Source organism: Rhinolophus hipposideros (genome assembly GCF_964194185.1).
Source record: "Rhinolophus hipposideros genome assembly, chromosome: 14".
NCBI classification, from domain to species: Eukaryota; Metazoa; Chordata; class Mammalia; order Chiroptera; family Rhinolophidae; genus Rhinolophus; species Rhinolophus hipposideros.
Window position 1 is genome coordinate 50,939,039 of NC_138060.1, and position 27,114 is coordinate 50,966,152.

At 34.7% G+C, this 27,114-nt stretch overlaps 1 protein-coding gene across 50 annotated transcripts in view; it reads right to left on the reverse strand.

Annotated features, from left to right (window-relative positions):
* CLASP2 (cytoplasmic linker associated protein 2) overlaps nt 1–27,114 on the reverse strand; it is a 143,368-nt gene that overhangs the window by 72,934 nt on the left and 43,320 nt on the right. For 29 of the 50 annotated variants that reach the window (XM_081071341.1, XM_081071336.1, XM_081071330.1 and 26 more), the window contains 4 exons: nt 14,871–14,950; nt 10,843–10,935; nt 5,853–5,998; nt 3,262–3,397 (listed from right to left, as the gene is read on the reverse strand). In XM_081071341.1, the coding sequence (XP_080927467.1) occupies nt 3,262–3,397; nt 5,853–5,998; nt 10,843–10,935; nt 14,871–14,950 (455 nt within the window). Of the gene's footprint in view, nt 1–3,261; nt 3,398–5,852; nt 5,999–10,842; nt 10,936–14,870; nt 14,954–27,114 lie in introns of all 50 variants that reach the window. The other 21 variants (XM_081071340.1, XM_081071335.1, XM_081071337.1 and 18 more) reach the window with 1 other exon arrangement.

Sequence of the window (27,114 nt, forward strand, 5' to 3'; positions counted from 1 at the left end):
TTACAAAGGCAGGAGAAGTAAAATAGAGATTTTATTCTTGACACTGACAAAAAATAAGGAATTTCTCAGAAAATAAGAAAGAGGTAAGAAGAAAGCACAATGAACAAAAAACCGAAAAGACTGGGGGAAAAAACTATTTCAACATGGTAACAGTCAAAAATTTTGACCATACACATAAAGCACACAAAGCAAGAAATGTTAGGAAAATTGACAAAAACGAATCAGAATTTGCCAAATGAAGCTTTTTAAAAAATGAGACCATAAGAATTTGAATAATATAAATATCAAACTAGGTGTAGTGATAAACGCAGTACTCTATTGTACTTTGTAAATGAATTCCATATTTTACAAATGCTACAGGACTACTAATATAAATTTATGATGTACTAGGACACCAATAAAATTCAAATCATTTACTGAAAAAGTCGTACAACTAAGTTGTCTAATCAAAATGTCATAAAATTATAAAATAATGGTGACAAGAACAAAAGAATGATCTGAAAATGCAAACAGTATCATTATGTAAGGCAAAGAGGAAGCTGAAACGGGAATTACAAATGACAGAAATATAAAGAGACTGTGGTAAATCTAAATCGTTGGGATGCTATCAATAGTAAAGTCAAAGAAAGACTATAGGGTCAAATGGCTCAGTTGGTTAGAAGGCGAGCTCTCAACAACAAGGTTGGGATGGTGGAATCCCAATTCCCGTATGGGATGGTGGGCTGTGCCCCCTGCAACTAAAGACTGAAAATTGTGACTGGACTTGGAGCTCAGCTGCGCCCTCCATAACTAGATTGAAAGACAATGACTTGGAGCTGATGGGCCCTGGAGAAACACACTGTTCCCCTATATTCTCCAATTAAAAAAAAAAAGGAAAGCCTATAACCCTTTAATAGTAAATGATAAAAACTGGACAAATTATCTAAGGATACACCACAAAAAACCAGAAAAAAAGAAAAAAGAGAAGTAAGCCAACACAAGCCAAAAAGAAATTAAGAAACTTCAGTATAGAAACTAAATTAGAAAAAAATTAAAGAACCCGACTGGAACCAATAAAACTAAATTGTGAAGCTTAAAAAAGGGCCATGACAATGCCTCTAGCAAGTGTTAAAAAAAAAAAAAACCAAAAACCTGAACATGTAGTATTACAATAAGAAAAAGTGATAACATAACCACAGTGCTAGAGACGCTTTTTTTTAATTAAGTGAATACAGTATACAACCTTATGTCAAAGATTCTTAAAATCTGTATGAAATTGGTATTTTGAGAAAATACAAATAACCAGCAACACTTCAGACTTGTAAGAAGACATAGAATCTAAAACATTAGAATTGTTTTTAGATAACTTCTAAGGTCAGCAAATCCTAATAAAAGAACAGTGTAATAACAAAATATATAAAACAGGAAATATAAAAATTATACAAAAGACTTATTAAAACAAATACCAAAATCTAAACTAAAATATTTGCAAACTGAATCTGACAGTATCATAATATACACTGGCCAAGTAGAATTTAGTTCATGAATGTACAATGGATAAATGAGAAGAATAACTTCAAAAGACATTAAAAGATATTTGGTAAGATTCTACATCTATTCCTCATCAAAATATGAATAGAAGGAAGTTCCATAACCTGATATAGAGTATCCATAGAAAACCACACCAAACATCATATTTAAAGTACTCCCATTAAACTCAAGAGATAAAACAAAGATCTCAAAAATTCCCACTATTTTTCAACACTGTTAGGAAGTTGCCAGACTTAGAGAACCTTAAAAGAATATTAAAAGAGAAAACTGAAAAGGCATTTAACCAATCCATCTATTTATGAAAATTTACTATATAAAAATGGTGGCATTTCAGGGAAAGACTGAACAACAACAATGCATTGACATTGTTGACAATTGTTGGCAACAAATGCACTACATGCCATTGGGTCAACTTCATTTGTATTTTGTGGGTGTAAATCAAATTAAGATATCTATATTTAACACAGAAATAAAATCCAGTTAGATCTAAACCTAAGAAACAAAATTTATATTTAAGTTTTAAACAACTGAATATTTTTCTAATTCTGAAATAGACAAGGTCATTTTAAATACAACAGAAACCACAAAAAGAACATTGTCTCAATGCATAAAAATTTAAAAGTTCTATATATAACAAACAACAGCTTAAACAATATTTGAAGAATTGACAGTAGAAAATATTTACAACATATATAAACAGAATTAATATACTTACATAAAAAGGCCTTAGAAATCAGTGAGTGAAAAATGCACAAAGAGTATAAACTGGCAATCCACAGAAGAATAAAGAAAAGAAAAAATACCTAACATCTTTAGTAATCTAAAAAATGCTAAGTAGAATGTGAAATAATATTCCATTTATTAAATTGTAAGACTTTTAAGAGACTACTGGTACACAATGTTGGTAATGGATGGAGACAAAGGACTCCATAAATTTCAGAAAGAATGGTGAGGACAATTCTCTTAATGTAATCTCCTTTAATAGAGAACTGATTTAGAGATTAAAAAAGATTATCATATGTATAAAAAAGGGAAGCTACCCAAGTATGTGAAATTTAAAAAGCAAGTTAAAGACGTCATAAAAATGGCGGCATGAGGTGAACCTCCTGAAATCTCCCCTAGAATTTACAAAAGATTGAACAACTATAACTCCACAAAGGACTCCCTGTGCAGCAGACAGGCAAGACTAAGAGGCGCACTACTGAAATCATCTAAAGATGGGCAAATTGTGTGTGTGGGGGGGCGGAGAGGAGGTGGGAAGGAAGAAGTGAGGTGGGGCCACACAGGCGCAGGACGCAGACCTAGCTGGTGCTCTGAGTTCACAGCATCCTGGAACTACCGCAGCTGCGGGAGAGGGAAGAACTCGGACTGCTAGGGCTCCGCCTTAGGCCCAAATAAAAGAACAGATTTTTTCTGTCATCTTTTACCACTGCCTGTAACATTTTTACTGTTTTACATTTGCCTGTTACTACTTATAACATGACTACCTGCACGTACACGTACATGCATGTGTATATTATATTCTGTATGCAAGCATATTTGTAATTCTCTGGATTATTCAAATGTTCTAGAATAACTATAATAACAATGTAGTGCATTTATTATCAGCAAAGTAATTCAAAAGTGAGTTTTTTCTTGGGGTTAAAAATATACCAATGATTTAAGTACATTTGAAAAAAGAGGGGTACGGGAGGAGGGAGGAAGGAAGACAGAAGAACAGAGAGAACCTACCCGAATGATGAATCTGATTGCTGCACATCCAGAAGTTGCCATGACTTTTGCACTATTGGGGACAAGATTAAAAAGCGTAGGTACAATGGCTTCAGCGCCATGGTCAAACTTGTTTCCCAGAACTGTTGAAAGATGGCTACAAAGGAAGATAAAAAATGTTTTTTCAAAAAACAGTTTAACAGTAAATATAGGCAGGACTATGTAACTTTAAAATATTCTTTTACTAAATTAATGTAAAATTTTTATTTTAATTGGTTCTAACCGATTAAACAAAAAAGAGAAAGAAAGAAAGGGAAAACAGAAAGAAAGAAAGGGAAGTACAAATAGAGTATTTCCTTCCTTTTCCCATCTTTTAACTGTTTAGTCCAAAGTTGAAATTTGGCATTTTAACATGTATTTGCAACAGCTCTTGGAGAAGCTATCTTACCTCAGAATTTAACCATTAGCATGAATGGCAAAACATTCAGCTCTGATTGCCCTGACCTTTATCTTTATCCATTGATATTTCCATTCTAATGCCCAATATACATGTAAATTCAACATATTTTATAAACAAATTCAAAATCTTACCCAAATCAATACTCCTCTGGACATTCTCTATTTCTATTAATGGTGCCACCACTGTTTTAGTCACAAATACTCCCTGATATCTCTGGAGTAGGATTTCAGAATTCTCGATTGAAAATACAACTCTGTGATACTCTAATTAGTTGGGGGATCCTAAGGACACCTGTCTTATGTTTACAAATTTGTAGTTAAAAAACTAATTCAGCTTTTAATTGTACAATTTTAGTTAAAACACTTAGGAAGACTGTTGTAATCACTCACAGTTCTGACAATGCTTGCAGTATTGGTTCATTTCTATATATTTATCTTACTTCAAATACAAGGGTGGGATACAGTTAGATCCAAAAAGCAAGTTCTTTCTTGATTCAAAGAGAGACTCAGACTTATTTACTAGTGTTCAGTTATACTTTATTTTCCAATTGTCTAAACTCACAAGCAAAAGGGAACCTCTAAATCAGAAGCAGGGAGGTGCTTGGTGTGTCTAGATTTTGTTGTCTTTCTTTAAAGAGAGTGAGTTTTGTGCTAGTAGGCAGGTAATGCATTTGAGAATCAAATCATCTTCATCTTTATAAGCTTACTGAAAGGGGCAGAGTCTAGAGTAGCCTTACTTTACAGGTAGTTTAGTACTATTCTTATACAGTGGCTTTTCTGGGTCTCTATTTCAAGTGCTGGATATACAGCAAGGTTTCTCCATTCTGGATCGTCAGACCTGGAACCCCTCCCAGCCCATATGAGCTCTTGGAATTGTGGCTTTCTTTATAGTTTCCAGTAGTTCTTTCTGGTATGCAAGGAGTTGTACCTTTCATATGTATAAACTGGAATTTGGCTAGACTCATGGGATTCCCACCCCATGCAGATTTTCATTGCTCTTTTTCTGTGTATCTCTCCTTTCCTCTCCAGTATTCCTCCACTGTAAATTTTAGCCACTTCACCCTTCAGAGACTCCAATCTCTGTTTGTTCTTCTCAACTCAGTAAGACTGCCTTGCTCTGTTTGGGTTCTCCCTCCTTTCCCTGTGGTCCAGAAAGTGCCTCCAGGTCAAAATTGTGCTGATCCTACTGCTCAACTGATTTTTTTCTTACGAGAATCACAGTTCTGCTCTATCTGCTGTCCATCACCTATAAATAGTTGTTTTACATCTTTTGTCCAGTTTTCTGGCAGAGGGCTAGTCCTGTACCAGTACTGGATCATGGCCAGAGCAGAATTTTCAACCTAAAATATTTTTCAAGGTTACATTTTTGTTTTGTTTTTTATAATTGAGAAATAATTCAATTATTTTTGGTTTTCTGGTATACTGATTTGATCTAGCAATCTCTTAATTATAATAATTTATTATAGAGTCTTGGTTTTCTGCATGAATAATCATATCATCTGTTAATAATGTCAGTTTGTTTCCTTTCTTGAATCCTCATAGTTTTATATCCTGGGTTATTTTTTTCATGTTCTGACTAAAACATTTGATTCAATCCTGATTAGAAATATTAATAGTAGGCATCTGTATTTCCTATTTTCAAAGGAATGCTCATACAACAACATATACAACAAAATTATTCAGGTGGGAAGTAGTAGCAAAAGGTAGTTAAGTTTTCTACCATTCTTGAATTTTGGAAAAACATAAACATATAGGTTTATATTTTGATAAGTTAATGATGCATGTTACAATTTCAGAATAACTGCTAAAATATCAGAAATAGAGAGCTTAACATCCAAATTAGTAAAGAGAAAATTGAATATAGTCAGTTCTCAGATCCATTCACTTTCTGCTTATATTCATAGACTTAGTGACCAAAAATCAACTATTAGACTTTACACATACAAACATATTTTAACATTGCTATAAAGTGCTGTTAAGAAAAAAATTTTTTAAGTCACACAAATTGAATCCTTATGTATAATAAAAATGGTTTTTGAGTCATATATACACTTTTGGGTTACCCTGCTATACTGCTTTACTTAATGAGTCCTGAATCTATGAGTACGAAATTCATTCATAAAAAATACTTATCACTAAAAGAACATACTTACGCTACAGTAATGCAAGCTTCTCTAACCACCTGGGATCTAAGATCCTTAGCTGAAAGTTTAAGTGCTCCATCCAACAATCGTAAATGTTGGAAAAAGCAATCATACTGTGCAGCTCCAGCAACAAGCAGCGATCGAATTTTCTTAAGCTGGAATAAAGAGAATTTTTATTATTGACAAAAAAGTGGCAGTGTAAGAAAAAAAGCTATCTAAATGTCATTATTTAAACAAAATTTAAAAAATAACACTTCATTATTTTTATACAAATATATTCAGACATTTTAACAGCATTAAATGTATCTTAAACCAAAAAAAAGCTTTCTGAAAGATTACAGATTTAGTTATAAGCAGAACAGATATGTAACGTATGAATAGGTAAGTAAATTTTAAAGTTTTAAGAAAGTCCTTTTTTATTGTGCTAAAATACACATTAACATAAAATTTACCATTTTAAAGTATACAATTCAATGGCATTAGTACATTCAAAATGTTGTGCAACCACTATCACTATCTATTAAAGAGCCTATTTTTAAAAGGTCCAATTTTTGGAAACTATATTTCATCCATAAGCACAAATATAGAAGCAGAAGGACCAACCATTATGCCCTCACCATGTTGATAATTTCACATTATCACACTTACTTTGTGAAACAAATAGCTTTCTCCCTATTTCAATACCTTTAGCCTTACTTTTTAGTATAGGATTGTTTAGTATAGGATTTTCCATATAAACACCAGACATGCCTAATAAAATTTCATAAATTTCATTTTATTAGGCATGCCTGGTGTTTTATTTCAATCAAAAGAAATATCCACAGGTGCACATCTACGCTCACACATATTCAGAAGCTAAAAGTTTACCTATCATACCTATTATTACGTATAATTTCATACTATACTCTGAGGTTTTCTGAATTTTTCAAGACATCTTTAAAATCAAATCAAATAAAGATAAAGAGCATAAAAATAAAATACTTATGAATATTAGAAAAGATTTGAGGGGAGGAGATACTAAATGGGCTGACTCCAAACCCATGAGTAGGAGTTGAGTATCAGGAGGTCCCCCCCTGAACAGTGAGAGGTCCCAGTCCCACACAGGGCTCCCCAGCCTAGGGGTCCAGTGCTGGGAAGAGGAGTCCCCACAACATCTGGCTATGAAAATCAGTAAGGATTCCGCCCATCCTGGTGAGATGGAAGGTAGCTGGAAACCCAGATGTCCTCTTAAAGGGCCTGTGCACAGGCTCACTTGCTCGTAGACACTCACCCTGGGCTCTAGCAGAGGGGCGACAACTCCAGAGGCACCAGAGACATACAGGGAAATACTGAGTTGTGTGGCTTCAGGAAAAGGGCTGGAGGGCCAGTTGCTAATATCCCTGTGTATAGCCTGCCTCATGTGTAGCCTTCAGGTGGGCACCATCTTTCCTGTGTTAAGCCCTCCCCAATATGGCTAAATCTGAGACCACATTGGCGTGGTGAACTCCATGCGCCCCACCCTGGTGATTCCCTGGGACCCTGCCCTGCCCAGCTCTTGAAGCATTGCTGGGGCACTCTCAGCGACTGGGTGTCAGCCCTGCCCTGCACACTCCAGGAGGCTTTTCCAGCAGCAGATGGCCCATGGTGGCTTGTGCAGCCACCTGGGATACTTTTGGTGGCAGGCAGTCAGGTACGGCTCATGATGTAGCTTTTCTTAGACAGCTCTCAGAAATTTGTAGGCCAAGGAAAGCGGCAATTGACCTCAGCAGTCTCTGGGCATTTTGTAAAGTGGACAAAGGCTCAGCACTGGCCCAAGAAGTGAATCTGCATTAACTTTATGAACACCACCTGCCCCACCTCAGTGATTTCCTGGAACCCCACCACACCCAACTTGCAGTCAGCACTATGTCAACCAGCCCGCTCTGTGAACCTAAGGAGGCTCTTTCAGAGGCTAAGCCTTATGGGCAGTGGGCAGGTGGCAATATGCCTAGAGGTGCCCTAGGCCTTTTTGATAAACTACCCCAGGCCTGATACGGGTGGCAGCTGGCCTTGGTTCACAGTGTGCCCATCCCCACATGCCTCCAGATCCAGCACAGGCAGCAACCAACCACATATAGCTTTGTAGCTCATACCAGGTAGCCCTGGGCTGGTCACAGGCAAGAGCTGAACTTGGCCTACATAGAAACCGCTTCCTAGAGGCACCAGAAACAACACAGCTGGAGGCTGGCTTCAGACCAAAACAGAGCTCCACACAATTCGCCTCACAAGCAGTACACCCAAAGGGTAGTCTCAATAAGCATTAGAACCCACTGGGGCGAATCCCCCTCCGAGTGTTCAGCCCCCACAAAGCAGTTCATACACTATGGGTGTAGCCAAGCCTCACAGAGGAGAGTCAATCCCACCCACCGACACGCCAAAAGCAATGAAGGTTCAACTACAACAGGAGGATACACACAACACATATAAGCAACACTCCTGGAACACACAGTACAGCTAGTTGATCAGGGAGACTGTGCCACTGGACCACATAGGACACCTACTATAGAAGGCCATCTGGTGAAGACTGAGAGACATAGGAGATTTACCTAATACATAGAAACAAACACTGGCAAACAGACAAAATGAGGAAACAAAGAAACATGTCCCAAATAAAAGAATAGGAGAAACCTCCAGAAAAAGACTTAAATGAAATGGAGGGAGCCAACCTACCAGAGACAGAGTTCAAAACACTGGTTATAATAATGCTTAAGGAACTTAGCAAGAATTTCAACAGAGATAGCAAGCATAAAGAAGATACAGAAATCACAAAAAAGAATCGATCAGAAATAAAGAATACAATAACTAAAATGAAGAATACACTAGAAGGAATTAACAGCAGATTAGATGAAACAGAGGACTGAATCAGCTATTTGAAAGACAAGGTAGCAGAAAACACCCAATCGGAACAACAAAAAGAAAAAAAGAACCCAAAAAATTTAAAAGAAAAGATATATAATCTTATGGTGTATGGGGAAGGGTAAGTATCAAGCAGAATAGAAGACAGAAGGCATCTAAACAAGATTAAGTAAAAACAAAATAAAAATCATTTAATGTGGTAGGAAAAAATTACCTACAATATATCAGTACAATACACAAATAATGAGAATAAAATTTTAAAAATGACAAATTAACCTAATATTAAACTGGGCAAAATAAATATATGAAAATCAACCTTACCAGTGATAAGCAAATGTAAATAACAACAAAGAAACATCATTTTCCTCCATTAGACTGGCAAAAATTATGAAAACCCAACAGCATCAAGTACCAGAAAGAAAACAGATGTTATTACTCTAAGATTATGAATGACTAACACCTTTGTTCAAAATATTTTGGCAACATCTACTGAGATAAAATTATATCTACTCTTTACCCAACAACCTCAGTTTAAAAAATTTAACCTAGAAAAATAAAAACACCATTGTTATAAACGTGTGTGAGGATGTTTACTCCAATATTGTTCAAATAAAGAAAAAAAGTTAAGTCCATCAAGTGGGAAATGGTTTAATAAATTATATGGTACTTTTTAACTGAGGAATATAATACCAAGTGCATCGAATGGGCATGACTTGTTTAATAAAAATGCATAGGTTACTAAGTAATGTATCTAGTATGATTGCATTTGCTTTTTAAAAGGGGTTGGGAAAACAGTTTTCATCTTGTCATGTATGTTTAAATACATACATATATATATAGAAAAAATATACTGCAAAATGACTATATTTGTTTCCTTAATAGGGAGTAAACTATTAACTTTTTAAAAATAATCTGCACTGGTTCATTTACTGCAATGAACCTGTGTCACTTTTCTAATTAAAAACATTAAAAGACCACCTGTGTTTCTAAATGAATTGTTTCAAGGTAAAACAAAAAATCTCAAGTACAAAGATTGTTTTATACTGACATTTAATTTGTCACGTTTCTCCATAGATAACCTGTGACAGAGATCTTTCTTGTAAGAGACTAATCTGAGAGCTGAAGGAAAAATATTAAACCCTATTTAAAAAATCTGGAGCAACGCATTCTCTGAGAGAGAATATATTTTATATATTGTATATTATACATTAAATATTAAATATAATATATAATACATATTAAATATATATTAAATATTATGTGTTTTCTGAGAGAAAATATTTCATTATCTTAAAATATGCAGATTTCCTATGAAAGAGAAAAGAAGCTGAAAAATTACCTTTTGCTCATAGTGTCATAAGGGCCAGTTTGTCAAAAGGTCATATTTGATTTATTAATCAAAATGGAAATTGGGAGCTCTCAGAGCAGAAGAGAGTCTTCAAATGGAACCCCTTCTCTGTCTCCTTGAGGACACTGAGGTACGCATTTGGTACTTTAGATGTAAATTGGGCAAATTCACAAACTTTTAAAATATACAGTCCTTTGTTAATGCAAATATCACTTTAAAAATTATCAAATATTTTCTCAAGGCCTTTAGGCTGAATAATATATTCTTAAATCAAGGATACCAGATCTTTTCTTAAAATCATGAATCATGAAAAATATTCATCACATTAAGAGAGCGATATGTGAGAAAAGAACGAGAAAAAAGCCAGACAAATGGGCATACTGTTGTGAATTTACGTCAATATTATGAAAATATTGAGCATGCAGCCAAAGCGAACTGCTTCCTGGTAAACCTTCTAAGAACTGAGAACAGTACTGATGAACCACTATGTAGCCCCACAGAGAGGCCATGGCCCTGAGGCATCAGTGAAGCTCACACTTCCCTAGTCAACACGTAGCACACTGTAGAGATTCACAAATGGGGGAGATAGCCAAACAATAAAAACTATCTCTTACATCAGAAATGTCTATCATTTCAGCACATTTTCTAGAAAGAAATGTTACCTATCAGACTCTATTTCATAAATATCTGAAAAACCAGATATTACTATTACTGAATTTCCATGTTTTTTAAAAAGAAAGAGGAGAGGGATAAGAAAATAAAACACAAAAAACTTACTGCATTGGCACGCTGATCCCAGTCATGTTTGTCATCTGACAAAATTTCCCTGATTTTATTTAATGTTTCTTCAAGTTCTCGACTAGAATAGATCTTAAAGAAAAGATGCAACATTATAACGTTAATATTTCTTACCATAAGCAATATCAAAATTATGCTCTGATGTTAAAAATCATCTTTCAAGTAATAAGGTTATTTCCCATTCTTGCACCATTATTAATGGAGAATGGAAATACATTATAGACAATAATAAAATAAAATGCTTAATTTGTCTTCCTTACCTCTGACCCTTATGCTACTTCTCCACTCATGAGTAACTTCAAAAATATGTTTAAAATGCTTTGTCATTTAAAAACAAGATACAAATATTCTAATTAGTAAAAACAGGCCTCATTTCTCAAAATGACTTTGGGTATATAACATACCTATACGTTCATATACGTATTATACAATATTGCAAAAGGACATGTTTTTTTTTTTTTTTTTTTGGAATTGAAGTGTTTATTCTGAATGTTAAAAAATTAAGACCTATAAAAAGTTACATAGAAAATAAAAATGTTGAAATAAAGATGCTTAGGGGAAATGTCAACTAAATTACATTTTGCACACATCAAGACACATTCTTGGCTGAATGCTCCATACTGGATATTTAAAATAACACAAATAGGATTGCATTTTTGTTAATTTAATTTGCAGTCATATTAGATACAATGGTTAACATGCTTAGGAGAGGCAATATTCCGTGTATTTCTTAGTGTTATTGAGCACATTTGTAAAAGATTAAACTTCACTGTGTTACTATGATTTTCCCCCATACACTAAATGAACAAACACAACACTGACTTATTTCAAATAATGAATATTGAATATGGTTATACTGTACTCTAAAATTACATTTATTAATAAAGATTAATTTTAGCATTAAAAAGGGGGATTCTGTGACACCCACAGAAAAATTTGAAAACCTGGACAAGTAGACTAAAATAGAGAATCACTCAGTTTTCTGAAGCAAATTGTATGACGAAGTTAGGTGGGGCAAGCTGACTTTGAGATCTCCCCGTGACCCAGACAAACGGCCATGCTCCTACTACTACCTAGTGACTGCGGAGCGTCTTTGAATCTTCAGAAAACATGGACTCTGCTAGAGCAGCCTTCTCTCAGCTACTGAGCAAGGCTAAGAAGTAGAGAGAAAAGGAACTGCCAGAGTGGAAGGAGTGGACCGCCCGGGCTGGGCTGACTCTTTAAGACCCTGCAGTTGTGCTCACAGTACCAACGCGCATCCAGGCTCCAACACATGGGGTTAAGGGCCTCCGGGACAGGCACACAGCCACGTGAAGCAACACTTAAAAAATTAAGAGTGGGTGCGACAAAATAGAAAGCTACCACGAAGAGACGCTTAATGTTTAGAACTGTGCCAAATAAAAATTAGGCAGCAAAATGCAAAGGTAACTTAACGACATCTAGACTACAAATAATCTACCCCCAATAGAACATATATTTTATGCAGACCACAATTTTTTTTTTAAATCTACTTGAATTAGGAGAGTTAGAGCAATTTGTATGAAATAAAGTTTTTAAGTACAGCTGTACAGCTTAGGAGAGTTAAAGCTCCAAGGATGTCTAAATATAACTTTCCAAATCTCTTCTTATGTCTGTCTATGTGTCTTGGAAGCTGCCGACACTAAAATTCTAGTAAATGAGACCCTGTAAAATGCTTTAGTATATATCACATGCCACCTCAAAAACACTCAAAAGGACATGTTTTAAGTTAGTCTCTCCCTTCTCCCTGCCTCCGTCCCCCCATCTTCCCCCACCCCCAGGATTAGACTGTGGCCAGGATAGCCACATGCTTTGTTTCCTCTGGAGCCAACCATCTGCAAAACACCACTATCCTTTCATTCACTTAACAAACATTCAAATAACAGGGATGTATAATGTTAGGTACTAAGGATACTACAGTGAGCAAAAATAGGCATGTTCTTTGCTGTATGGAGCTTATAATCTAGTCAGGGAGAAAAAAAACGAAATAATCAAATGATATATAAAATATGAAATTGCAAGCAGAAAGTACCACCAAGGAGAACTATACAGTACTATGAAAGTCTATATATAATCGGGGGTTTGAACTAGTGTTAGGAAAGTCAAGTTTGAACTGAGAACTAAAGGATGAGCGGAACATCATTAGGCAAGTGGAGAGAGATTAGCCTTCCCTGGAAGAAAGAACATGTGTATACAGGCTCTGTGACAGAAAGCAACTGAATGAAGACCAGAGTACAGGAACAAAAAGTGCAAAGGGGATAGGGGAGGAGTCAATGACCCACGCCTAACTCAATCAGTACACAGAATTTCTCCACATCACAGTCAAGGTTCAGATGTGGGCATGCGACCTAAAAGTGAATCTCACAAGTATTATAGGATCAGCCAGAAAAGAGGAAGAGAGTGGTTAGAGTGTGAGGCTCAAACAGCTGCAGCCATGCTGCTGACCATGAGGGAAGGCAATGTAGGGGCATCCAGCAATCAGAGCCGGACAGAAACAGGGTCCTAGGGATACCATCTGAGTTGTACCAAACAGATTACCTTCATCAAAACAGCCCTACTTTTATCTTTCATTTTCAACAGCCAATAAATTCCCTTTACTTAAAAAAAACAAAACAAAACAAAACAAACCACCCCACGCCCAAAACAAGAGTACAAAGGGGAGCAGGACATGAGACAGGTTGAAGAGGTAAGAAGGGAACCAGACAGCAACCTGTCAGAGAATGATTCCTGAAGGCTTCTGAGCTACTTCTTTCCTACCTCCCACCTCCCCTTCACAATAGTCCTCCTGCCATATTTCAGAAGAAAGGCTGGTCCCTATACCATTCCTAATCTTATTATGATGCATTACTCTGGAATATACTAAAAGGCTCCCCTCTCCCCCAACAAGGAAAAAAGGGTCAACGCAAAAAAGGGTCAAGTCCTTACTACGGTGAAGGGATACATAATTATTTAAACGTTCTTTTAGGGGGTATACAAGCAAAAGAAATTTGAAGACAAGAAAGGAATCTGTTACAGTAGAATGACCGATTCCTAGGTTTCTGATTTTTGTAACTGATTAAGTAGTGGTTTCCACATATAAAACACTGGAAGAGTAGTTTTGTAAGGGGAAGATCATGAGTCCAATTTCAGACAGATTGAATGTGAGATGCCTCTGAGACATCTAAAAGGAGATGCTGGTCAGTGGAGAAATTATTTTGATGCTCAAAGAGGTCTGGCTTAGAGATAAAAACCCGTGTATTATCTGTGTAAAGGCAAAAACTGAAGCCATGGGTTTGAAGAAAGTAACTTAGTAAGAAAGTGGAGAGTGAGAAGAGAGGGCCCAGAAATGACCCTTAAGAAATCCCAATATTCAGTAGCTAAGTAGAGAAGGATGTGCTTATAAAGGAGACAGACATGAAGTAAATAAACAGATAGAGGGAGAATAAAGGATGAATGTTGTAGCTCAAGCATCTTTAAAGAAAAGTGGATATAGTTGGACATTGTAAACTAATATAATCCAATCATATGGATTCGGGGCAGCCGGGTGGCTGTGGTGGCTCACTTGGTTACAGCGCAAGCTCTCAACAAGGTTGCCGTTTCAATTCCCCCATGGGATGGTGGGCTGCACCCCCTGCAACTAAAGATTGAAAACAGCAACTGGACTTGAAGCTGAGTTGCGTCTTCCACAACTAGATTCAAGGACAATGACTTGGAGCTGATGGGCTCTGGAAGAACACACTGTTTCCCAAAATTCTCCAATAAAATTTTTTTTAAAAAGTTAGAAAATAATAACAGTAATACGGATTCAATTTTATTTCAGTCTCACTGAAAAAAATCACTTGAAAATCTAATCATACCAATAAATAATAGCTTAGTAGTAGTAAGTCAAGCATTTTATTTTTTCGTAGTGAGTTAAGGAAAAAAATTTTTTCAGGTACAAAAACAGGTAATTATATGAACAGGTGCACAGGCAATATTCATGGGGAATGCTCCTACACTGGTATCCTTACCTGAATAGAAGGGACATCTGTAAAAGCTTTTATAAAATCATCTTCATCAACTGCTCCAGCACCTCCTTCCTTAGAAATACCTGCTAATTAAAAGGAAATTTACTTTTTAAATTTTATTTTTAAGTATTTTAGCATCAAGGACAAATATAATTCTTTTAATACCAACAAAGGCATAACAAATGCATCAAAAAAAAATCAACTTTCAGAAAAGTTAAATTACTTAATAGTTGATTACTTCTCTATGAGGTAGTAGGTTAGGCTGGTAGTAAAATCCAAACTAAGAACAGGTCTCCCATCCCTCATTCAATGCAAAGCAAGGTCACTAGAAGTACAGGATACAGGCGAAAAGATAAACATTTACAAGCTGAACAGCAATTTTAAATGGCACAAAAAGTCAACAAACGATGGCAAATAAGTGATGCAGAAAAGCAAATGTGAAAAAAAAATGAGTCTTGAAATCAAATTTAAATATGCAAACAAATCTTCCTTTATTGCATTTAGACAATAAAAAAGTAAACTGAATAGCCAATTGTTAAGAGCCAGTAATTAAGCTATTGTCTTTTGGCTCCAAAGCTACTCTACTATATTCTGTGGTGTGTGGCCTAGGATTAAGCAAACCATTTTTCTATTGGTTCTAGTGCTTTCCTGTTAAACTCTGTCAGTGGTGTTGCTGGAGAGAGACTGGAAGCTGAAGGAAGACGGGATCTATTCCTTCCTGACTGATTCCTGTTCTTATTAGCAAACCCCTAGCAACTTCTGCAGGGCCCTGAGTTCAGTAGCAGGCTGGATCCACTTTGCAGTTTTTCTACATATCGCTAAACCAACACCAACCAGCTAGTACTCCCTCCTCAGAGGTCTGAGTCAAGGCTCTGCAGGGCCCCTCCTTTAAGCCTCCACGTTTTAACAATTTCAACATCTTCATTTTGTTCCTCTGGCTCTAAGGGTAGGAGGTATGCACTGTAATTGCTACCTCCAGAATACTTTAGTGTTCTTTCTTTGCATTCTTTATTCATTAATACCCATTTAACAATTTTTTATATTAAAATTCTCTATAAAAATAACTGTTGTGGTTTCTGTCTCCTGACTGAACCTTGGCTGATACAGGGTGTACTTAAGTTTCTAACTATATATATTTATTTCTTTATGGTAAGAATTCAACACATGAAATGGATTTCAACAACACAAGATGTACACCCCAAGGGACAGCTGCTTTTAAAAAGAAATCTCTCCAATTAAAAAATTAAAATAACTGAATTTTAAGTTAGCATCATCCTATACTCCGGATCTCCAAAGGTATATAAGAAGCTCCTCATCTAAAGAAAAAACAAAAACAAAAATAAAAAACAAACAAAAAAATCCTTTAAAGATCTCTATGAGTTTTAACAACAGAAGATGGACCACAGAATAGCACAACAAAGTTGAAAGGCAATATAATAATATGATACTGCAAATTAAAAGCGATGACAATTTAACAAACAAAAAGAAAAATGAATGTGCGTCTGCTATAGGAAATTCAATCACAGGAGTAAATACATTAGTTATTCCCTAGATATTGAAAAGAATCCAATGAAACAAAACTCTCAACCCCATCCCTATGATCATTCCCAGTGATTAACTGAAAAGAATCAGTTAAAGCAAAGAAACAAAAAATACGATATCTACCCATATTAACATCTTATAACACACTACATTAATGCACAAATCTCTTAACATGGGGTTTATTGTTTTTGACAGTGGGTACCCAGAAGCCTAGATTTTTACAATTTCTTCCCAATCTTTCACAGTTATCTAGCACAGGCCACTGAACAGAAATTTTTACAGGGACTGGTCCTTATCAAGTAGTTCCTAAACATTTAACACAGTTTTCATAAAAACAACTTTCTTTCCACATTCCTTAATATATTTTGTTCATTTATATACTACTTCTTGCAAATTACTTTGTCACAGCAATAAGAGCAACCATTAGGCATGTTTGAGAACAAACAACTGACTCCTGGAAAGTATACACTTCGACTGGTAGAACAGACCTGCGCAGATGTACCAGAGCAGAGCCAGTTAACCACCTCAGTGTGCTGACTGTGGCAGGGAAGACAACTTTACAGAGGAATGGAAAAGTGAAGGGGAGATCAGTATGAAGAGCTACTGGAATGGATATACAGTTTACAAGAGGTATCATACGTACAACAGAACGTTAACTCCACTAAAGTTGACCCACACACATCAGCACAACGTCAATACCCTTCAAGGGAATGCACAGCATCTAAATAAATCCCAAATAAGGCCAGAAAAATGGTGCCATTGACTAAGGACATACATAGAAAAGTCTAACTTTGAAAATCACAATTCACGCTAATCATAATACCTTTATTATTCAGTAAGTTCTGTCTTATAAATAGGGCCATAAGCTAGTGGGGAGGGGAGAGGGAGTATAAATTAAATGGCTTTTAAAAGTCCCCTAAAAGGTGCAGAGATGAAAGACTACAAATATCACTAAATTCAGCATTATGACTATCTCAGGTGTTGACAACTAGGTCTGTAAACCTGGACACGAGTATTACCAATCTGGCAAGAACTTGCATGGTCTGAATAGTTGATCTCAATCTACCTCACTCTTACCTTTGAGAATCACTCTGTATTAAGAAGAGCCGCTGCTGATGGGAGTGTATTGGGTCTGTGAATAGGGTAACCAGGACATGCTGAGCTCCCCATTCTAGCCTTGCTCACGTCCTATATGTATTGCAAGTAAACCTTTTACAATTGTAGTTTGCCTAATGTTTCCCCTCACCTTGGTTTTTTCTGGACAACCAAGCAGAAAAAGGATCCCTGCATGGGAGAATAATCTGTTGAATGAACTGTTTCATCTCACAATCATCATTCCATTTTCATACAGCTTTAAAGTTCACCTAAAAAAATACTATAAAATACTTTTAGCATCAGCAAGAAGAATGGACACCATAGGAGAGACAAAAAGAGTAATGGGACCTAATGTCAAATATTATTGCAAGAAAAGAAGAACAAGTGTGCATACCAAGGGCAGAAGTATTTAGATAACATGTTTGAGAGGAACACAAACAGAGGCTGGGCTGAAGGGGGAAGCAATGTTGGCTTCCAACTTGACTAAAGCTCTTTCAGATATAAGCAGGTCAACAATCACACTAGAAGATATAACTGGGCTAAGACAAAACAGAAGAGCTATGCCCGGGTGTCTAACCTCTCTAAAACAGAGATCAGTAATCTGTAAAGAGTCAGACAGTAAATATTATACTTTTGGGGCCATATAGTTTCTGTCGCAATTACTCAATTCTGTCATTGTAGCGCGAAAGCAGCCACAGACAATACGTAAATGAATAAGAAAGGTTGTATCCCAATAAAGCTCTATTTATGGACACCAAAATTTGAATTTCATATAAAAATTTAAAAATGTAAAAAAATATTCCTAACTCATGGGTGAAACAAAAATAGACAGTTGACTGGATTTGGCCTGTGGACTACTGTTTGCTGATCCCTGCTCTAGAACTTACCCTAAGCTGGTAATCACTTGATGGGTGTGTGTGTGTGTGTGTGTGTGTGTGTGTGTGCACGGGGCAGGGGGGTGATTCCAGTGATACATGGTTTCTAGTATGCTAGGTTGGCTAAAGTAGGCACCCTCAGAAATTGGCAAATATTACTTTAAGAGGTTTAAGTATAAAAAGAATATTCCGTTCTACTTAGTCCTTAACTACTAACAAGATGAAGTGCTGGATACAAAGGTGAATGAGGCAAAGGGTAAAGCAATATGTTTCAGATATAGGAGCAAAGAGAACAAAGTTTCAGATGTGGAAAGGGTCAAGTTCTTTTCATGCTAGACTAGGACAGAAGAGAAAGATAAATGATGAAAAAACAACATGGAGACAAATATGGTGTGAAACCCAAAGAAATTCACATAAAATCCATAATTTTTAAAGAGAGTTACACTAACGAAAGTACACTTACAAAGAAAGCTTAAAATAAAAGCCTTCTGGATCCATCCCCAACTTTTAAGGGAAATAGGTTGAAAAAGATACTCAGTTGAATACAAGGATATTTTTATGTAAAAGAAGGACAGATTTTGAGGGGCAGAACCAAGAACAGAGGTAAATACTGGTTTAGAGAACCACAACCAAAAAGAGAATGGAACCTTCAGCAGGGAACATTCATCACCCTTGAAGTAAGGGAACCTGATAACAGGTTCCTGTTGGGTTTCAAAATTGCTATAAACTAGTTACTACTGTGAACTTTCTATTGCTCCCCTTTTTGAAGGGGAGTGTCTACTATGGTTATACTGTCCTTGTATATTGAGTGTGTGGGTGTAAGTAAGATATTGTTTTAGTTCATAGGTCTCTGGATGGAGAGGAGCCACACCAGAGAACCCTCACAGGCATCAGAACATGATGCAGATAAACAAGATCATGGACTCTGAGCCTTATGCTATAGTTAGGATGAGACTTTCTTTCAGGAAATGTCCACGAGTGCAATTTGTATCTGGGAGGCATTGTGGTCAGAGGCTAAACTGCAGTAGACTGTTTGCAAAAATAGTTGTTAACAATTCCTCTCATTCTTGAATGCTCCTTTTACAATGTGACTTTGCAGCTGTTCCCATCCAGAAGTGGAGTCCCCAGCCAACAGGTAGGGTTAGAGTAACCTAGAATTCTCCAGTTGAGACAAGACCTAGAAGAGGCTAGAGGATATCTTAATTGGCGATTTACCAGTTTGAGCAGGAATAAATCTTCTCTGAAGAAAACTTATAGAATCCCCAATTTGGGCCCAACGGACTCCCACAAATTAAGTTCAAGCAAGGAGCTCACAATCAAAGCTCAAATACACAAGAACGGAAACTGTTAGGAACTAAGAGACACAGGAAACAAAAAATAGATTTTAGAACTGTAGATGTTAAAAACGTCTAGTTAGACTACAGAATGAATGTTTATGTAACATTTAAATAAATAATGTGGACAGAATCATAAAAACACCAATCAACAAAAGGTATTAGGAATGCACAAATGAATTTTGGGGAAAATAGAATGACATGTATAGTACAACTGTTGAAATAAAAAGAAAACAACTTGACTAAAAGGTTAAACAGTAGAAGAAATAGAGAGTTGGAAGATACACCTAAATAAATTACCCAGAAGGTGGCAAAGAAAAATAGGGAAATGGAAAAATAAAGAGAGATAAGGAGGATAGCACAAGAAAGTAATATATATATCTAATTAGAGTACCTGAAAGATAGAATAGAAAGACTAGAAGAAAGGCAATTATTTAAAAAGAGGTAATGATTGTGAACTTTCTAGACTGATGAAAACCAGTAATCTATAGATGCTAGTAATCAGGATGTACAAAGTAACCTAAGCAGAATAAATAAAAAGAAATCCACCTAGTACTCTGTGGTGTAACTGCTTAACACCAAAGACGAAGAGATAGACATCAGAGAAAGAAGAGATCACTTAGAAAGGAACAATAAACTTCTCACAAGCAACAAACTGTGGGATTCAGAGAGGGTATATTAGAATTTTTCAAGTTTTGAAACAAAAATGGTATCAATCTAAAATTGTATACATAGCACAACTAATTTTTAAGAATACAAGTTGAAAAAAGTTAAACGCACTGAAAATGAAGAGAAAAACCACCATTACTTAAAGATGGTATGTATGATTGTCTAAATCAGGGGGTGGGCAAACTTTTTCTGTAAAGGGTCAGATAACAAGTTTTTAGGCTTCATGGGCCATATGGTTTCTGCTAAAACAACTCAACCCTTCACAAATGAATGGTGTGGTTGCATCCCAATAAATCTTTATTTATAAAACCAGATAGCAGGGCCAGCTTTGGACTGCTGCCTGTAGTTTGTCACATCCTGGTGTAGATAAAAAACCCTAAATAACATACAGTAAAATCATTAAAAAATTAAATTTTAGCAAGGTAACTAGCTATATAATCAAAATACAAAATTTAATTTCATTTCTATGCATTAGTAAGAAAGTTAGAAATTTAAACTTAAAAAAGTACTATGTTGATGGACTTTGAGAGCATTATGTTAAATGAAAAAAGTCAAACAGAAAGACAAATACTGTATTGTCTTACTAATATCACAACTACAAAAATTTTTTAACTATCTATAGTGATAAATGTTAACTAGACTAATTGTGGTTATCATATTGCAATACATACAAATATTGAACTATGTTGTACAAATGAACTTCAGTAACATAATGTAACACTGAATGTCAATCATACCTTAAAAAAAAAAAAGACAATGTACTGAATCTATAGATGAATTTCGAGAGAACCAAGAGCTTTGTAATATTGTCTTCCTACCCAGGAATGTAATATGTCCATTTACTTATGCGTTTTTAAATTTCTTTCAATAAAGTGTTATAACTAAAAAAAATTATGTTCAATAGTAACAGATATTTTGAGGTATCTAGGAATAAACAAAATCAAACAAAAAGAAAACAAAGAAAGTGAAAAGCTTTGGGGGGAAAATAATAAATTTTAGTGAGACATTATAGACGAATACCAGAATAAATGGAGAATTATTCCATGTTCATGAACAGGAAGATTCAGCATCATAAAGATGTCCACTCAATACTATAATCATGTCTCCAACAGGGTTTCTTGTGGCACTGTCAAGCTGATTTTAAAAGCAGGAAAAATAATGAGCCAGAAACTGTTGAGCTATTGCTGCAGAGTACTTGCCCTACCAGATATCAAGACTTACTTGCCCTACCAGATAGGAGGATCTTGGTAGTGGTAAAACACAGACATCAAGTAAGGTTCTCCCAGGATCACAGGAGTAGCACTTAGAAGGGGGAGGTATTTTCGAAGCTTGGTGAATAAAGAAAAGTAAGAAAGAAAGGATAAAGGCTCTTTTGAAACAAGGTGGTATCACAGAATCAGAAGTAGAAAGCCCCCTATATATCATTCAGTAAAGAAGCTGCATTTTACTGTACCAACAGAAGAGGGCATTCTTGAACTAAAAAACAGTAAACTTTTCTTCCTGCCCCATAGAATTACTTGTAATAAAAACATATTCTTAGGACATTTAAGCAAATTTGAATATGGAAGTGCATAAAAGGAGGTGAGTATATAGTTTAAGAATAAATTTATGGAAAACAAAAGGGCTAAAGGAAGAAGTTAAATAACATCACAAAAAAAAAATCAGACAAATCCAGAAAACGGAACAATCTGAAAGACCACTGGCGTTTTGAAAGACCATTGACTTTTCAAAAAAGTCAATGTCTTGGGAGTAAAAATTGGTAAGGGGGCTTTTTTATACATATTATGGAATTTTCTTGCATTTGATAATGCTATTATGGTTATAATGTAGTATGCCTTTAAGTCTTAGGAAGTGTATATTAAATATTTATGGCTGAAATGTCACATCTACAATTTACTTTGCAACTAATGAGATTAAAAAAATGTGTGGGAATACATCTATAGAGAGTGTCAAAACAAACATGGCAAAATGATAATTATTAAATCTAGGTGATGAGTGTTCACTGTACGTCATCTTTGCTATACACTCTAAATTTTTTATAATAAAAAGTTAGGGATACACTCATTATAAAGCTGGAGTAGGTACAGATAAATAAATCAGGAAAAAATAAAAGAAACTATATAAACTAACCAAAATACAAACAGTAATATTTCAATTAAGTGAAGTAAAGAATGTTTCATTTAATTGCATGCCAATTAATTGGCCATGCATAAGAAAATAAATTAAAATGGATATATTGACATCTTATACAAAAATAAATTCCAGATAATAAGAATAAACCAAATGTAAAATAATTCCATATGGTCTCCTTGATGCCTAACATGAAGCCTTGTACATTGCAGGCTCTATACAGTTGTATAAGGACAGTAACTTATCTATGAAGAGATTGGGTCTTCAGTTTGCCTATTAATTTCAACCAAAATACTTTGGCTGTTTACATGATTTTCTCCCTTGTCTTAAACATTCTGAATGCTTCAAAAAATAAACCTTGCACAATGCAATTTCTTTACCACTTTAAGTTTTGCACAAGAGGTAAAACAAAATGGAGGTTGAAGAAAATAATTACAGCAAAGCATATCCTTATACATAGCAGGCAACTAGGTAATTTATTGGTTTATATTAATAATAACATTGGTTGCTTACTCGAGTCACATTTACCTTAAAACCAAAGTTAAGATAGACAGCACCAAGACATCTTATGATTGCTAGTCAATTGTATGGGATTCACAGTAATTTAAGACAGAATGGTCAATCTCTAAATTACAAATATAAGTCATATTGTTTTGCCATATGGGATAAAAATAAGAAATAAGTATCACATGCAGTATTAATTAGGAGATGACCCAGAGATGATTCAAGAAGAAACCCTTGACAGTGGGCCAAGCACTGGGTTCTCGTTTCATCTCTGCTAACAACTGTCTGATCTCAGATACATCATTTAACTCTCTGAGGCTAAGTCGCTTCATCTGAATTGGGATCAGATCATCTCTAAGTCCCCTTCAAGGCTAAAACCTTCTGGGTTTAGTATCTTTCGATGTCATCAGGGGAAGAAGAGAGGAAGAAAACAAAACACAAGCAGAAAAGTTATTTGGTTTTATATAAAGTTCAAAAACAAGAAGGTGAGGTTTACCAGTTAAAAATTTGGATTCTAAGATTAAATACAAATTCTGTGAGATTTGTTTTATTAAATATATATTGATTCTCATCATCTTTATTTGTTTAAAATAACTTTGGTATTTGCGAGATAGAAAAAATGGAAACAATTAGCATAATTTGTGGAAAACAGATAATTCAGACATTCTTACAACCCCAAGTCAGACATAAATAATACAAGTATAAAATATCCTAATAAGTCCTACTGGATTTGAAAGGGTGGTAATTACCCAATTATAAGAATTGAAAATTAAAACCATTTTAAAGTAGTCTGATGAATAGAAATAAGAGAGAGAATACTCTGTCCACTTGAATAAGTGAGAGAGAACAGCAGAACTTTGAGAATTGATTATTTGGCCAATGATTTGTCTCAATAATTATATACAAGCCTCAATGATAAATCACTAACCTCAAAATCTGGTACTAATTATATACAATAACAACTGTATCATCTTCTAACTCAATCTATTTTTTTTAAAAAAATAGAAGCCAAAGTAATTGCTACAGAAATAGGGATATTATAACTCAGAAAATAAACTTTAAAAAGACAATTTCAATAAGAAAAAATTACTTAAAAAGCATTTCTAGTTATAATGCAAAATTATAGATTTGCTCATTTCCAAATATTCTACTTTTCTGGGAATCATACTAGTTGAGCTTTAAAATAACATATTTATGGATGCTGAAAGGTAGTGATCATAACCGTAGATTATAATCTCAGAGCTGTAGAATCTAGAAGAATCCTAACTTACCAGTGAGATCAGTGGGCAGCAATACAGCCCAGAGTTTTTCCCACTTTGCCAACTTATTAGATGCATGACCCTGTGCAAGTTACTTCTCCAGACTTTAGTTTGCTCATCAGTAAAATCAGGATAATAAAGTATCTATCTCAGGGGTTTTGAGGTTTAAATGAAATATCTAAGAATACTCAATAATTTTTGTTAAATTATTACCTAAAATACTACAGAGAAATAAGTATTTTAAACAATCAGGTACCTTCAGCAATTGTACTCCAAGCCATTAAGCCAAAAAAAAAATGGGGGAAATGTATTTACCTAAATTCCTATAATGGAATTACAAACGTTATTCAGTAAATGGACTATTTAAAGAAATTCACGTTACACTTATTCTAATTAGTAAAGCACAAAGGTAACACTTTTGACACCCAGATAACAAGAGTTTTTATAGCTATGACATATTAGTACAGAGCAACTCATAACCCTTTAAAATTTTTTTTCCCTTGGATTAAAGGCCATACATTTATAACATGAGAACAGGGAGAACAGGCTGGAACAGTGAGCCACAGAACAAAGCAAAACTAACACACACTGAAGATTAAACACAGGTCCTGTTGGTTTTAATTAATTGGATAGGACACTGCTAAAAATAGCATACATCTCTTTAATCTTGACATATATCTCTGGGAGAAGTAAATTAAACTCTAAAACTTTAAAAGTAGATTCAGTCAAGATTCCAGAGAAGCTCATTTTATTTTCAATATTCTTACTTGAAAGAAATTTGTGAAACTCAGTGAACTGTGATGGGCTTACACCACTATTACATACCTCCACCTACCGCACTCCTTTAATTAGGAACCAATCACACCTATGTGTTCATTATATACCTAGGAGTAGCAAATGAAATGCCTGGACAAAATCACCATTGTACTCCATGTAAATTTATGATAAAGAAAATATATAGTCTAGAGAACAGTATAGGTATAAAGAGAGACAGGGCAACCCTTAGGTATTTAAAAGTATAATGATAAATAATTCATCTTCCCTGCTTAAGTTATAAGGAGGCAGATTTTAATGCAATATAAAAAAGAATTAATTTATCCAGAATTGAAATGGCTTTATAATCTTTCTGGAGGACACTATCATAAACTGAAGAACATGAGAAATCCCTGCACCTTTTAATTCAGTAAACTTTAGAAATTTATTCCAAGGAAATAATTGGAGATGGGTGAAAGATATTCACAAAAGAATGATGGCACAGTTTATAACAGCAGAAAATATTGAAAGCAACCTAGATATTATTTAGCCACGATTAGTTTTCAATTAATAATTTAAGACAATGAGAAAATGTTCAGGGTAAAATACAAGTAAGAAAAAAGAGATACAAAACTACATAATGAATGGTACCAATTCTGTCCTCCTAAGAAAATATTTGCATGTGTTAAAATGACTGGAAAAGTAATTATAAAGTAATTGGAAGAAAGTACACCATAAAGTAATTGAAAGAAAGAAATTATAAAGTAATTGGAAGAAAGTATCAGTTGATTATTTCTATATGTATTGCTTTTTGTTTCAAATTTTAATCCATGAGCACAGATTACTTTAATCACATGCTGAATCATCATCTATCAGGAAGATTTTGAAAGGGATTGCTTTACTTGAATACTAAACTGAACTATACAACTCCCAATGTCCCTTCTAACTAAAAGATTCTACAACTCTTAAGAAACTTTCTGCAACTAATTTAAAAATCAATATGCCTCTTCCAAGAACAGAAAATCTAAAGTTAAATTTCCAAAGAAGGACTAACAGCCAAGAATGGCATTAATTTCTGAAGGAATATCAATATTGTCTGGCTAGTAGCTCTTTTCTTAGATAGAAAATGGGCAGTGAATCTAAATGAGCTGTGGCAAACAAAACAATTGCAAAATGAATCTGCAACTGCCAAAAGAAGCAGGGGGGAGGAAGAAGGAATAATGGGCTGTCCCTTATTTTTACCAAAAGGGCCACTGCCTAGATGATGATATAATCTGTGATTAATGTAGTGTAGTGATTAATGACTACAATCACGAAAGCTACCTAACATTTTCATATCTGGTAGGACTACAATCCAGAGAAGAGCAGGGTGGGGGTATGGCACGAAGAAAATCCTGTTTCTTTAAAAAGAATATCTGATTTTATCAATTAATACCAGAATTAAGTGACCTTTGGTAGGTAAACTACAGTTTCAATTTTCATCCAGGAAAGAAAGTAAAACATGAAAATCAAAGTTAATTATAAATCACCAGCTCAGATTCGTAAAAACATTAAATATTATCACCATGCATTTTAAGCATTAATCTATTTTAAGTCAAATTAGACACTTTCATGAAATAATTATCATATTGTAGATTAGAAATCTATAACTCAAAAATCAGGAAAAAAAATCCCCCTTGTGATAACTAAAGGTAGCTTTGTTATAAAAGAAACCATAGAATGTCATACACTTTTTGGCAGAGATAAGAATGCATTAACAGAAAATGTATAATAGTTTATGATAACTAACACTTGGAAGAAAATACACTCCTATAATTGATAGAGAAAATAATTAAAATTACAATACGAAATTGTGAATTAACTCAAAATATCCAGAGAAATCAGTAAGACATTTCTATTTCACAGTGTTTAATTTATCTATTTATATGTATGTAAATATACAAGTAAATAGGTATATATTTATACATAACATATATGTGTGTATATACATATACCATTATTGTCACCATCTTTCTTGCTAGTTACATGACACATTAAAGACAGTTAAAATGAAATACTTATGATAGTTTTCCTATATTTAGAATAT